This window comes from Leptidea sinapis, chromosome 38 (assembly GCF_905404315.1).
Source record: "Leptidea sinapis chromosome 38, ilLepSina1.1, whole genome shotgun sequence".
NCBI lineage: Eukaryota > Metazoa > Arthropoda > Insecta > Lepidoptera > Pieridae > Leptidea > Leptidea sinapis.
Genome location: NC_066302.1, coordinates 7367040 through 7381542, shown reverse-complemented (window position 1 = coordinate 7381542; position 14503 = coordinate 7367040). Strand labels below are relative to the sequence as shown.

General features: G+C 33.6%; 2 protein-coding genes across 2 annotated transcripts; one reads left to right on the top strand and one right to left on the bottom strand.

Moving 5' to 3' along the window:
• Positions 1–3226: 3226 nt before the first annotated feature.
• LOC126975960 (PRKR-interacting protein 1 homolog) lies at positions 3227–4387 on the bottom strand. Its single transcript, XM_050824088.1, has 3 exons — positions 4149–4387; positions 3875–4054; positions 3227–3780 (listed from the first exon to the last, which is right to left on the bottom strand). Exons 1-3 carry the CDS (start codon positions 4248–4250, stop codon positions 3493–3495), a joined length of 570 nt encoding a protein of 189 aa, XP_050680045.1. The 5' UTR covers positions 4251–4387; the 3' UTR covers positions 3227–3492.
• A 5485-nt stretch (positions 4388–9872) lies between these two features.
• On the top strand, positions 9873–14223 carry LOC126975958 (enolase). Its single transcript, XM_050824086.1, has 8 exons — positions 9873–10036; positions 10232–10325; positions 10409–10603; positions 10940–11192; positions 11333–11529; positions 11771–12019; positions 12941–13092; positions 13781–14223. Exons 2-8 carry the CDS (start codon positions 10254–10256, stop codon positions 13962–13964), a joined length of 1302 nt encoding a protein of 433 aa, XP_050680043.1. The 5' UTR covers positions 9873–10036; positions 10232–10253; the 3' UTR covers positions 13965–14223.
• Positions 14224–14503: the final 280 nt, after the last annotated feature.

Sequence of the window (14503 nt, the reverse complement as noted above, 5' to 3'; positions counted from 1 at the left end):
GGGAAACTAGCTTTCTTACACACAGCTTATTGTGTAATATCGACTGAATTGCAGTCATTCAGATACTGATAACAGCCTGAATCTGCTCGTATGTCACATGACGGTCATCTTATATAATAGGTCGCACAGCTGCGATGTTTTCAGGCGTGACCGCTGTTCTTGGTCGACCTGCAGAAGAAACAGTGCTGAGCAACACACGACCGCGTCAGAACTCCGCATACCAGCGGTATAGTGTTGTTTGACTCAGTGCTTCAACATCATAAATCGAAACAAGTTCGCTGAGACATTTATCTTAAGAAAAGCCGCGACGAAAATTGTGATAAGTTATGGCACGGAAATGTTCACGCGTTACCTCCATTTCTGTTAACGACCAATGATATTTAAAAGTATAGATAGGTAACGTAGACAACATTCGGTGTTTGAAAATGATACACTAACGCACATATGAATAATTTAACATTGCAATAGCACACTACATTACAATTACATGTCAAAGAAGGATAGTAAATGCAATTATCGCAAGCGAAAAAGAGATGACTCTAATTTGCTAAATGCTTCGTATTTGTATAGAGAAAATACAGTTAATTCATCCGATATGATTTTTTACCGTACACCGTGATTTATGCCTAAATTACAATTCATTCATGAGTTCATGTAGTAAAAGCAATAAAGTAGTAAAACTGCATTAAAATTATTTAAAATTAATTACAATATATAGACACATTGATGATATTACTTATTTATATATAAAATAATAAAAAAACATATAGAAAACAAAACAAAGCCGAAAGGTATCTACAGTAAGGGTCCCATTTTTACAATTTTACTAACAACTGCTCCCAAAAAGTTTTAAGATTACAATTATTATTTTTTGTATCTTATATTATTTATGAATGTCTTTTTGTTGAGGGTTTATTACAATAAGGTAATGGGAGAAGAAGAATGATCCATTGATTCTTCTGCAGTTAGCAAGGGATATACTGAAAAAACTCCTACGTAAACAAATAGCACTCACTGTCTACATCCGCTATCTACCCTAAAACTTGTTTTAGTAGTTTGATAGTTCAGCTACCTATATACGCACTTGTTTATTAAAAATTATTGCATTCACTGCAACAATGACTTTTTATATCATTTCCTAAAATATTCTACCTCGATCATCCCGCAATAGACAGCATCAATATTTTGTCATTTCTGTACGTTAATCTATGATCAGCTTGGCAGCGATCGGCGTTGTCATGGCAACATATTTATTTTGTTAGATAAATAATGAAATCAAATAAAATGTTATAATTCATGATTTCTTAACTGTGGAATGTAATTCTATGATTTTTTTTTACTTTCGTAATTAGTGCATCTTCCCATAACACAAGACGGAATTTTAATGTTGTACCTATATCAAATTGTAAGCAATTCTGTCAACAACAAACGCGTATGTACCGTTTTCGTATCGAGAGAGTGACTACGACCGAAGGAACCAATTGACTCAATTTAGGGGATTGATTTTCGGCGCGCTAGTGATAGCGCGATCCCCTAAGCAATCCCCTAAATTGAGTTAAAAGAGGTAGATATGTCACCATATCATATATAAATGAGAGTTAAAAGAGGTAGATATGTCACCATATCTACCTCTTTTAATAGGTACTATAATATCATTGTTAACGACGTGTCAACTTTAAACCAACATAGTTTTTGTTTTTTAACTTTTTTTTTAATTGTATGAATGTCATTAAGATTCTGAGAGGCCAGTATTCAAATTCTAAAAAAGGTTTTATTGTAACTCAATCCGAAATATTCTATTGCCGATCATTTCAGTGTGCCCCTCATATCTTAGTTACAACAGTAACTACGAGGGCGGCACTGAAAATTTCGGGAATCAAGGAAGTGACACAACATTACTATTTAAAAATGTATTTATTGCGTTTCGAAGTATTCTCCGCGAAATTTGACACATTTTTCCATACGATGGAACCAATCATTGAAGCAACCATTCCATTCGGAAGTTGGGGTCTCCAAAATGGCTGTTTTGTAGGCGTTCACAGCTTCTTCAGGTGATGAAAATCTCTGACCACGCAATTTATTCTTTATTTTAGGGAAAGTATAGAAATCATTAGGGCTTAGGTCGGGGCTGTACGGCGGATGGTCTAATAATTATATGTTTACTTGCTCTAAAAACTCTTTTGTTCTGTGCGGGGTGTGAGTACTCGCATTGTCGTGATGGAGGATGATGCGGCGGTTGCAGTTCTCTTTACGGAGTTCAGAAACGACCTGTGGCAAACAAATACTAGCATACCATTCTGCATTAACTGTTCTTTGTCCCTCAAGAGGAATAGTCGCAACATGGCCGGTTTTGGAGACAAACGTGGCCACCATTTTTTTTTGCAACACTCCGTGAACGCGAACAATTTTTGTTGGCTTTAACTCACTTTCGAACACCCAAAATCGTGACTGGTTTTTTGTTTCTGGTTCGTACGCGTATATCTAGGATTCGTCACCTGATACGATTGAGGATCCTGCGTGGAATCTTTCGAGAGTTCTGACGCACCAAGTAACGCGAGCCGCTTTTTGCTCTTCACAGAGCAAATGCGGTATCCATCGGGAAAACAACTTTTTTACATCTAATTGTTCATGCAAGATTATTTGTATTTGACTCATGCCAATGTCTAAAGTTGCCTGAATTTCGCGGAATGTCACATGTCGATCTTTCTCAATCAGCTTACGCACAGCATCAACGTTTTCTTTGGTGACTGCAGTTTTTGGGCGACCTTGACGGGGCTCATCACTGAGCTTGACACATCCACGTTGAAATTCAGCAAACCAGCGATAAATTGTGGTTTTGGCTGGGGCTTCATCACCAAATGCAGGAATAATCCGGTCAACTGAGTGTTTTTGTGTTATACCACTTCGAAAGTCATAGTCAATTCCATCAACAACTAAACAAGTTTGACAAGACTGAGAATCTTTTTTTAAATAAATAAATGGTATTCGATTTTTAAAACTAAGGAGTTTTGAACAGTGGAAATATTCCATTCCCGATACTTTTAGTGCAGCCTATGTATGTACTGACAGTGAAGTAAAGTAAATTCCTTGTATGGATATAATTTCATGGTGACAGAAATTTGTGGCTCTATGCATAGGTACATGTGCATCCACAAAACTTGACTTATTCCCGAATAAGGAGAATTTTTTAGAAAATAAAACTTAAAATATTTAATTAAAAACACACTTTGTTTATTTACAAATTTATTATATCAATTGTTTTTTTTTTCTGTTTTTCTGCATACACACCTAACATTACGGGTTTTTTCGTGTATCTATGAAGGCACAATTATTTTGTATATGTTTAATATTTTGTACAAAAGTATCTTTCCTTCAATAAAACAATTACCCAGATTTTTGTTCATCCAAATGGCTGATAACAACAAGTCCAGTTAATTCAGTCTCTACTGTATATATAAGTGAATACAAATACACAGGTTATGTAAGTTATATTTATCTATCTAATTCACTAACCACTTTATTGACACTTGTTTCTGAAGCAGATGTATTATCTGTTTGTTCAATTTCATTAGTTTCACTGTCATTATTACCATCACAATCATTTGAGTCACTATCACTGCTGTCTGATTGAGAACCTGTTTTCTTTTCCAAATTTAATGTTTTAGGTTTTTTGGCCTTTTGCTTTTTCTTTAACCTCTTAGCTCTTTTCTTCGCAGTCTTTTCATCAGCTTTTCGTTTATTTTCTTCTATTTTGTTGTGGTAGTCCTCATCGAGTTTTTCCTATAAGTAATTAAGATAGCTAAGTTGAAATGGATGTTGATAATGTATACAATTTTATTAAAGTAAAACAATGCATCTAAGTATTCAACTATACCTGTTCACTTTTTTCCTGAATAAACTTTTGCCTGGCATATTCTTTCCGCCTAAGGTGTCTATACACATGAAATTCTCCTGAACCAGCACCAGCACTGGAACCCATCACATTTCGGACAAAATCTGGTGGCGCAGGCAATGTCTTCTCCTTACGCCTTTCGGGTATAGTTACTGGCTTTTCCTGTAAAATACATATAGTATTTATCGAACAATGTAATGGGTATAAGATTCAAGTTTTAATAATAGTTTTATGATAACAAAACAACTGTACATACAGGATTAGCCATAAGCTTCTCCAGTCTGAGCCTCTGCAGATCTGTAGCATTTTTTACAACCACAGGTTTCTTTTCCTCCTTTTCCTTTTCTTTTTCATTCATCTTAATTAAAATATTTTATTTTGCAGAGCCTCAAATATAAACAAAACACATAAATGTGATATTTGCTTGTAAAATCAAAACAGAATACAGATAAATATTACTGTCAAAAATGTGTTGTGTTGTAAATTGAAGTGTTAACTGTCAACAGCAGCTATAATAGAGTTGTGTCAACAATTTTTTTCGCTTTGACTGTTTAAATTTTAATTTACTACCACTTTAGTTTCACTAAAAGTCTCATCGGATATGCATTCTTCAGCATATTTAGATAGCTTGTCAAAAAGTTGCTGGAAAACTTCGTTATTCTGTGATTTGTACTGTTGTCACTGTTTCCACTGTACCATAAATAAATTATTTATTTATTACACTTTTTTGACACCACATTAACAAAATATAACTTAATTACTAACATACATAATTACATGATATGGTGCAAATGGCGGCCTTATCACTATATAGTGATCTCTTCCAGGCAACCATTTGTAATACAATAAAAGAGAAAGGCAGTACATTAAAAGGGTAAGAAGTGTCAAAAATATAGACACACATAATATATACTATACTAATAATATAGATAAATTTATAAGAAAGTAAAATATGTAAAAAGTAGGAACAATAATTAACATTTCAGAATTGTTGAATTATGTTGGTGGATACATACAGATAGATTCTATCAAATAGAGGACAGATAATGTTTTTTTAGTTGATTTTTAAAGGATGCTAATGATTGTGCTTGACGGATAGTAAGCGGCAGTTGATTCCAAAGAGTGATGGCATTAATAGTGAAAGAAGAGTGATAGCTATCAGATTTATGGAAAGGAACATTTAGTATTTGTTTCGCAGCAGAGCGCAACGAAAGCTCATGCTGAGACCCTAGTAGCTCAAATCTGTCTTTAAGGTAAAGAGGAGTGTTTTGGTGAAAAATTATGGAGTAAAGAAGGTGTAGAATGTGGGAATTGCGACGTAGACGTATAGGAAGCCAGTTGAGTTTTTTTCGGTAGGAGGAGACATGATCGTATTTACGTAGGTTAAAAATGAAGCGAATACATAAATTTTGTAGGCGTTCGAGTTTATCCAGCTGAACCTCGGTAAGGTCGGGATAGCAAATGTCTGCATAATCAAGAATGGAGAGCAGGCAAGTCTGCGCAAGACATATTTTACTAGGTTCTGTGAGAAGATTACGTAACCGGCGCAGGGATCCATGTGCGGAGAAAACTTTTTTACTTAATTCATTCAGTTGCGTCTGCCAAGAAAAATTTGAATCTATATGTAAGCCTAGATTTTTGACATTACTACTAAAAGGGATTAAAACATCATTGACACGAGGTCTAGGCAGTACATCCCAGTCAATTTTAGAGATCAGATGTTGCCTGCCTATAATAATTGCCTGCGTTTTTCCTGGATTTATCATTACACCATAATTTTTACACCACTCGCATATGGTAGCGAGATCCTTATTAAGACTATGAACTGTAGATTGTAAATCAGATAACGTGGAGTGCCTATAAATTTGAACATCATCAGCATATAAGTGGAAAGAAGAATTTAGATTGCTAGTGATGGAGTTTATAAATATTGAAAAAAGCAAGGGAGAAAGGACACCTCCCTGTGGAGCACCGGCAGAAACATGAACCCAGGATGATTGTATATCCGCAACTTTAATACGCTGTCGTCGCCCTATCAACTAGCTATGGAACCAACTCTCGGCATCTGCTGATAAATTAAAAGAAGATAATGATTTCACTAAGATGTCGAAATCGACAGAACCAAATGCGTTACTAAAATCAAGTAAGGTTAAGATAGTAAGCTGTTGGTTATCCATAGCGAGACGAATATCGTCCGTAACTTTGACCAAAGCGGTCTCGGTGCTGTGTCCAGGACGAAAACCTGACTGCACGGGGCTTAGAAGACAGTATTTATTAAGGAAATAACTAAGTTGTAAATAAGTAAGTAAATTACTCATATTTCTTAAAATATTTGTAGCATGTATTATTTATTCTGAAGATACATGCCAGGTTTCCTTCTGCTTTTCTTCAGCCCCATTTATTTATTCTGTGCCTGCCAAAAATAAAGGAGATCAAAACTTATCCAGCTACTAAATATCAACTGAAATAAATTACTTGTTTATGTTGAAATAGCAGAAAGTGAGAATTGTACTGAGAGCTATTGATCTATGACGAAATAGAAGTTACCTGTATTTTAAGTTTATATTGAAATATAATATCTTCCCCAAAGATTGGTTTATTACGTAAATGCGAAATAATAAAAAATCTGTAGCTTCTTTTTCATTACACTATCAAACTTTTAACAAACCGCTCTATTGTGTCAATTTTTGAAAGAAAAAAGTAATTTTACTTTATTTTCAAAGGCTGACTTGTCGAAAGACAATTATAGATGAGAGATCAATTCCACTCGACATTGGCGAAATAATTTGCGCCCGACTGGTGCAGCCACATGCCATATCACAAAAATTGTACACAATGCCACATGTACACAAAGAGCATGCGGATGTAATCAAGAGAGGATGTAAATACTACGTACTATAATAATGTTCCGGCGATGCATCGTGCTTATTGCGCTTTTGTACTTGAGCATACTTAATCCAGCGGTCTCGATAACATACCTCCAAATCGTGCGGTGGGCATGTGCTCCTAAATTGGCACTGATCTTTTCCAGTTCTCCCATGCACCCCATCCCTCCCCAAAAAGGTGTAGTTATGTTTGGATCCATCCAAGTACCGCTCCAAATTATGGACCACCGTTTTTTCCAATGGTATGGAGTTGATTATGATGATGATCCTGGGGAGACAGCCCCTGATATAGGTCATGTAGTGACAATTTCTAATAATGACGAAGGTAGCACGATGGATACAGATGGTTCTGTGTCTCAGACATCTAGTGGCCGGCCCCACCATATTGGCACCATAAATTGGCCCCACCTTTCGTTCCTGAAGACTTAATAATTGGTTACCCTGTAATAAATATAAATAATGATAACTGTTTTGGCTTAAACAGTATATTTTCTCTCACTGAACTAAAAGGTGTATTGTCTCATGTTAAGGATTCTGCTCCTGGACTGGACGGTATTCCGTATTCCTTTATCTCTCATTTAGATGATGATGCTTTATTTTATTATTTATCTCTTATAAATTCCATAGTGACATCTGGTAACATCCCCTCCACGTGGAAACGTCAAGAAATAATTCCCGTACTGAAACCTAATAGGTGTTCTTCAGACCATTCTGCCTATCGCCCAATCGCACTTTCTTCTGTTTTGATGAAAATTACAGAACATCTTATAAAAAATCGTTTAGAATGGTTTGTTGAGCATAACGGTCTATTATGTGAATCCCAATTCGGTTTCAGACGTGGGAAAAGTACTATTGATAGCTTAAGTATATTCATTTCTGATATTCAATTATCATTTTCAAATAATAAATCAGTAATAGCTGCGTTCTTAGATATAAATTGTGCCTATGATAATGTCGTAATAAGTATTTTAAAGAGTAAGCTTTTACAACTTAATATACCTCTGCTATTAACAAATTTTATCATAAACATGCTTTCCGAAAGATACATAATCCTGAAACTAGATGACAGGAAGTCAATTACTCGACTTGTTTCAAAGGGCCTCCCCCAGGGATCAGTACTTAGCCCAATATTGTATAATATTTATTACACACGATTTAAAATCATCACTTCATAGTGTAAATGTTCTTCAGTATGCTGATGATCTATTAATTTACTGTCGTGATATTTCTATTGAAAAAGCTAGTTCTTCTATAACACAACCGCTGATAAATTTAAAAACTTGGTTGGACTTAAATGGCCTTGATCTATCACCTGAAAAAAGTACAATAGTATTATTCACGAGATCAAGAACTGCTCCTCCTATTTCTATATTTTATGAGGGTTATCAGATTCCAGTTAAAGATAATGTTAAGTTTTTGGGAATTGTCTTAGATTCGAAACTAACTGGTATCCCAAATTGTGATTACCTAAATGCTAAATGTGAGCGTACTCTTAATATTTTAAGATGTCTGTCAGGTGTTTGGTGGGGTGCGCACCCTTTTTGCATGAAATTGTTATATAATGCTCTTATAAGAAGTATATAAGATTATGGTACATTCTTGCTGGAGCCTGGTAGTGTTAAGGCATTTAAAAAACTAGATTTCATACAGTCCAAAGCTTTACGAGTAGTTTCTGGTGCTATGCGGTCAAGTCCTATCAATGCTCTTCAAGTAGAATGTGGTGATCCTCCACTACATCTACGTCGTCAATATTTAGCAGACAAATTTATATTCCGATCTTTTCAGTTTCTTAACCACTCTCTTTATAACAAACTTCAGAAACTTTCTCATTATATAGATTCATCTGTATATTGGTCAAATAAAAAACCACCTTGTTTAATCAATAGTTTTAAGAAATTTATCAACATAAAAGCTCCTATTCATCGATCCATTGATTATCCTCTTTTCAGTACTAGCTTTGAAGCATTAATGTTGCTTCCAGAAATTAATTTTAACTCAGATTTAAATAAGCACGATATTAGTACAAATTTTTCGTTTAATCTTCTTAAAAATACTGTTTGGGTTGATTACCATCATATTTACACAGACGCGTCTAAACATTTCTCCTCGGATCCCGTTGGTGTAGGTGTCTATCACGCTCAATTTAAAATATCACAGAAAATTAAACTTCCTCCGGAAACATCGGTGTTTACTGGGGAATGTTATGGTATTTTTAAGGCTATTGAATATATTATTCTATTTAAACTTCCAAAAACAATAATTTTCTCTGATTCAAAAAGTGCCTTACAGTCTCTCAATAGGTTCCCATTTAAATCAAAAAACATTTCTTCTGTTGTCATAGAAATAAGAAATCTATTAAATAAATGCAATCACTTTGGTCTTTCTGTGTTGTTTGTATGGATCCCCAGCCATAGCGACATTCCTGGTAATATAAAAGCAGACCAATTAGCTAATGAAGCCGTGGTTGATGGCGACATTTTCCCTTATAAAGTTTTTTGCCAGGATCTAAGTGCTCTTCCTATAGTTCACCTTCAGGATTGTTGGAATAGACTTTGGACTGAAACTGGTCAATCAAAAGGCAGGAAATATTTTAACCTTCAGCCACTTATTTCATTTAAACCATGGGTTTTCCGTGCCAAATGCAATAAGTTAGTATGTTCTTCTATCATAAGAATGCGTTTGGGTCATGTTTGCACTCCTGTTCATCTTAATAGATTAGGCATTGTATCTACTGACATGTGTGAATGTGAATCCGATAAATGTGATCTAGATCACATTTTCTTTTCATGTTCTCTATACGACCGCTCCTCATTCCTGAATGATCTAATATCTCTTAATGTTCCTTTTCCTACCTGTATATCCTGTCTAATTATGTATCCATGTAAATTTTATAAAATATTGTCATCTTTCATTCTTCAGAATCATATTAAAGTTTAAATATTTGTAATGTTGTGTAAGTAGCAAGTATATATGTATATTTATGAAATTTTTAATATCCGTTTCAATCCTCTTTCTACTTATCTGATCCTTTCCCGTGTTCCGTATCCTTTTTTAACTTAGTTCCCAATCTTTTAATTTACGTTAATGGCAAAAAGTAAACGCTATTGCCAAAAGAAGAAAAAAAAAAATGTTAGAACATCACTAAGGTCACCTTGAGAAGGTCGAAGAATAGCAGCCATTCGTCAGTCGCCGGTATTAATTAACTCAAATCTCTTTAAAGGTTAAAAGTATATAACTCAAGTTGGAATAATTTAATACGGTAAGTTAATGCAACCATAATATGTAGGTTGATAATATATATTTCAGCGGTATCCTATAAAACTACAGTATACAGATAAATATTAGATAATAATAAGAAAACTCAAGTACTTTTCAGTTATTGATCGACATTAATTTGTTTCTTTTCTTTCTACTGAGTGTTAATATACTTATTTATTTAAGCTACATATTTCAGGTACACGCAATTTCTCATCAATATGGCAATTAAGTCTATCAAGGCTCGTCAGATTTTTGATTCTCGTGGAAACCCTACTGTAGAGGTAGACTTGGTAAGTTTTTTATTCACCCATATTACATACCTAAATACCTATTGATACAAAATATTCCTTACCATTCAAATTTTTGTCACAAGGTTACCGACTTGGGTCTTTTCCGAGCAGCAGTTCCCTCTGGAGCTTCCACTGGAGTCCACGAGGCATTGGAGTTAAGAGACAATGTGAAGGGAGAATACCATGGCAAAGGCGTTCTAACTGCCATTAAGAACATCAACTCAATCATTGCACCAGAGCTATTAAAGCAAAACTTTGAAGTAACTCAACAAAAAGAGGTAAAACTGTTTGTATACAGAATTGTGGGTATTATTAAATTATATAAATAATATTACATGTATCAAGATTAGTGATGAGATTTGAGATAAAACTCCATTTATAGATGAATGTACGGAGATTGTAGAAAGTACTATCTTCTCACCTCAATAGGGCTACTGGCAACCCAAGTGCTGGTAGCTATTTCGGTCAATGGATCAGCCTAGCTATCCAATGTGGAAATGCTCCCAGTATTCTTAGTACACTACCACATAATGATAGTTTTAATTTTATGTAATCATATTATTGTAAATATAGTTATAAAGATTTGTTTTAATTAAATAAAGTTTCATTTGCAGATTGATGAATTCATGATCAAATTGGATGGAACTGAAAACAAATCAAAGTTTGGTGCTAATGCCATTCTTGGTGTTTCCTTAGCTGTTGCTAAGGCTGGAGCTGCCAAGAAGGGTGTGCCACTATACAAGCATATTGCTGACTTAGCGGGAAACAATGATATTGTCCTACCAGTCCCTGCCTTCAATGTTATCAATGGCGGTTCACATGCTGGGAACAAGCTGGCTATGCAAGAGTTCATGATCTTTCCCACTGGTTAGTTTTGATTTCATCACACTGATAAGTACAACAATATTTACATAAACAATATAGTTATATTTTTATTACACTTATCTGAATACCAGCAGTACAGATGGTATGTAGTAGGAATATTAATATATTTCATTTATAAATAGGTGCTACATCATTTAGTGAGGCAATGAGAATGGGTTCGGAAATATATCATCATTTGAAGAAAATTATCAAAGAGAAGTTTGGTCTTGACTCTACTGCTGTTGGTGACGAGGGAGGCTTTGCACCTAACATCCAGAACAATAAGGATGCTCTTTACCTCATCCAAGATGCAATCCAGCAAGCCGGCTATGCTGGCAAGGTATAACAAAATATTTTTAAGTAATAGTTTGAATTGGTAATTTATTTGAACTACCAGTCTATTGACTCTGGATTTGTCAATTTTTGTGATGTGGCTTAAAATACTAATTCAAATATTTTTTATTCAAAATAGTATTTTAAATCACTTATTATTGTACATTGAAAAGTACCACCGGTTTGAAAATTTATGTATCCAACCAATTGTTTATAGAGTTATACTTTTATGCATCTTTTATTTATAGATTGATATTGGTATGGATGTGGCTGCATCTGAGTTCTACAAAGATGGTATTTATGACCTGGACTTCAAGAACCCCAAGTCTAACCCAGCTGATCATTTGTCCTCTGACAAGCTAGCTGATGTTTATTTGGACTTCATTAAAGATTTCCCCATGGTCTCAATTGAAGATCCCTTTGACCAAGATGATTGGGCAGCATGGAGCAATTTCACTGCTCGTACTCCAATCCAAATTGTTGGAGATGATCTCACTGTAAGTTTTTTGTGTGACTTTCTCCTTTTTACAAATTTTTAAGGATTTTTTTTTTATTAAATGGCTCCATCATACTCAGGCAATATCAGGGTTTCAGATAGAGGAGAGACTTTATTTTTATTTAGCTGGTTGATGTACAGAAAGAACTAAGTAAAATGAAATGATTGGTGGATATATTTAAATTCAAATATTTTTATTCAAAATGGGAGGAAAGTCACTTATTGAACGTCAAAAACTACCACCCATTAAAAAGAGATTGCCTCAGACCTGAGAAGAATGGGTGCAAGAAACTCGGTGGGCTTTTTTTTTATATAAAAATATGGATTACAATGTGATATCGTAGAATAAACATTTATAATTAAAGAGCCTGAGGGTGTTCCCTTTATTCCCAGTCCGTGGTGTCATTAAGAAAATCGTTTATGCTATAGTAAACATTCCCACAAACGTTTTTTACAATTCTTTTAAATTTCGTAACATTTGTTTTGTACATTTTTGGGATCATATTTTAGATGCATATACATGGCCCAACAAAAGACTTACTAACTCGACCCAACTGAGTAGTAGGCATAACAAGTTTATGTTTGTTCCTCATGTTAACATTAAAGCTATAGGTTTTATTTTGTGAACTGAAGATTAGGCAACAAGAGTTAGTACAGTTAGTAATAAACACCCAAAATATTAATATAAACCCATAAAATTTAATTAAAATTGAAGGGAGAAGTGTGTGAATGTAAGTGGGAATATGTGGGAGAAGGAATATAACCAATCTTTATTTAATTTTTTTATTATTGGTGGAAAACAATAATCAACCGATTTTTTGCTATTACTTGAGCCCTAAACAATGATTTGGAAGGACCATATTATGTATGTTGGGTTAAAAATGTTATGTAATGTATATTGATTTAATATTAAATTCAACAGGTTACAAACCCAAAACGTATTACAACAGCTGTTGAGAAGAAGGCCTGCAATTGTTTGCTGCTCAAGGTGAACCAAATTGGAAGTGTAACAGAGTCCATTGATGCTCACTTGTTGGCTAAAAAGAATGGCTGGGGAACCATGGTTTCTCACAGGTAAAGTGAAAAAAATCTATTAATACTTTACTAGATAAGAGATTTCGTAATTGACAGGAAATCTTCTTTACCCACATTGAGTGATTTTTGGTAGGGAAAAACATGCTTGTGATTAATTTAAATGAGTAATTTTTTATAAATTACTCATAATACTGCTCAATGTACTAGTATGTCTTTGTCATCATATATTAGACAGAAATTAAAAAATTGTACGGCTTATAGATACATAAATAAGAAACTATCTTATTTAAATATATTTAAGCAATAGTATTGGCTTTTAGTATGATGATGAATGATAATTCATGAAAGTAATGTTGAAAATCCAATTGATAACATTTTATAAAATCAAAATGAACTTATAAATTTGTTTTTTTGTATAAATAAAATAATCATTATTTTCATGTACAACATAATTTAAAAAATATATAACTATATGAATACATGTATAGAAATATTTCTAATAAGAATACTATTAAAAAAAAATAAGAATAATGCTAACTTCTCTGTGAAGATAAGAAGTTTTCACTTCAGACATATTGTAGTCTTACAACAGACAGTCTTAACCCTTGTCTGTTTAATAAAGTTGTTAATTAATAAACAATTAAGTGTTATATAAGTCAGTTTATTGTTATATTAGTATTATGCATATATTTTTATTTTATTAGTATTGCTAAATTTCCTGTTACAGATCTGGTGAAACTGAAGACACATTCATTGCTGATCTTGTAGTAGGATTATCTACAGGGCAGATCAAAACTGGTGCACCTTGCAGGTCTGAGCGCCTTGCAAAATACAACCAGATACTACGCATTGAAGAAGAACTGGGTGCAGCTGCAAAGTATGCAGGCAAGAACTTCCGCAGACCTGTTTAAAGTGAACCGTAGACATTTACAGTCAATTTGAAATTACTTATATAGTTTTTGTAGCACAATAATAATGCTATTAATAAAGTATAGTCATATTCTCATTTATACAGTTATGTTGTTATTGTTAAGTATATTGTATTATTAGACTTGCATATAGGCAAAGTGAGAACTATAATACTTGTCAAAATTATTTAAGATCATTGTGTATGTATGACGTGTTTATTTAAGAAAATGCTTTTATCGTAATAAATGTTGCGCTCCTAAAGTTGTTTTTTTTTATTATTTTGTTGGGAGTTCTGTTCTATTCTTCCTGCCAATGTCATGTTAATGTAGACCACCAAGCTTAGAGTATTTGTATTCTAATTTTAATGGTAGTGATCAGTGTTTTATTTTTTTACGCATTATAGCTGAAATAAATATAGTATATTAGACTATAACAGACATACACAAATATAATAACATAAATTATTAAATATAAGTGCTTAGTGATATTTACAACTTAATCTTATTTTTTTAATATATATTTACACAAAATATTTACAAAA

Excerpts from the sequence above, each read along its gene's own strand:
- LOC126975960 (XM_050824088.1), bottom strand. The coding sequence starts at position 4,250 with ATGAATGAAAAAGAAAAGGAAAAGGAGGAAAAGAAACCTGTGGTTGTA. Across the intron at positions 4,055-4,148 it reads AGAAGCTTATGGCTAATCCT|GAAAAGCCAGTAACTATACC; the intron begins GTATGTACAGTT and ends TGTATTTTACAG. Across the intron at positions 3,781-3,874 it reads TTCAGGAAAAAAGTGAACAG|GAAAAACTCGATGAGGACTA; the intron begins GTATAGTTGAAT and ends AATTACTTATAG.
- LOC126975958 (XM_050824086.1), top strand. The coding sequence starts at position 10,254 with ATGGCAATTAAGTCTATCAAGGCTCGTCAGATTTTTGATTCTCGTGGA. Across the intron at positions 10,326-10,408 it reads CTACTGTAGAGGTAGACTTG|GTTACCGACTTGGGTCTTTT; the intron begins GTAAGTTTTTTA and ends TTTTGTCACAAG. Across the intron at positions 10,604-10,939 it reads AAGTAACTCAACAAAAAGAG|ATTGATGAATTCATGATCAA; the intron begins GTAAAACTGTTT and ends TTTCATTTGCAG.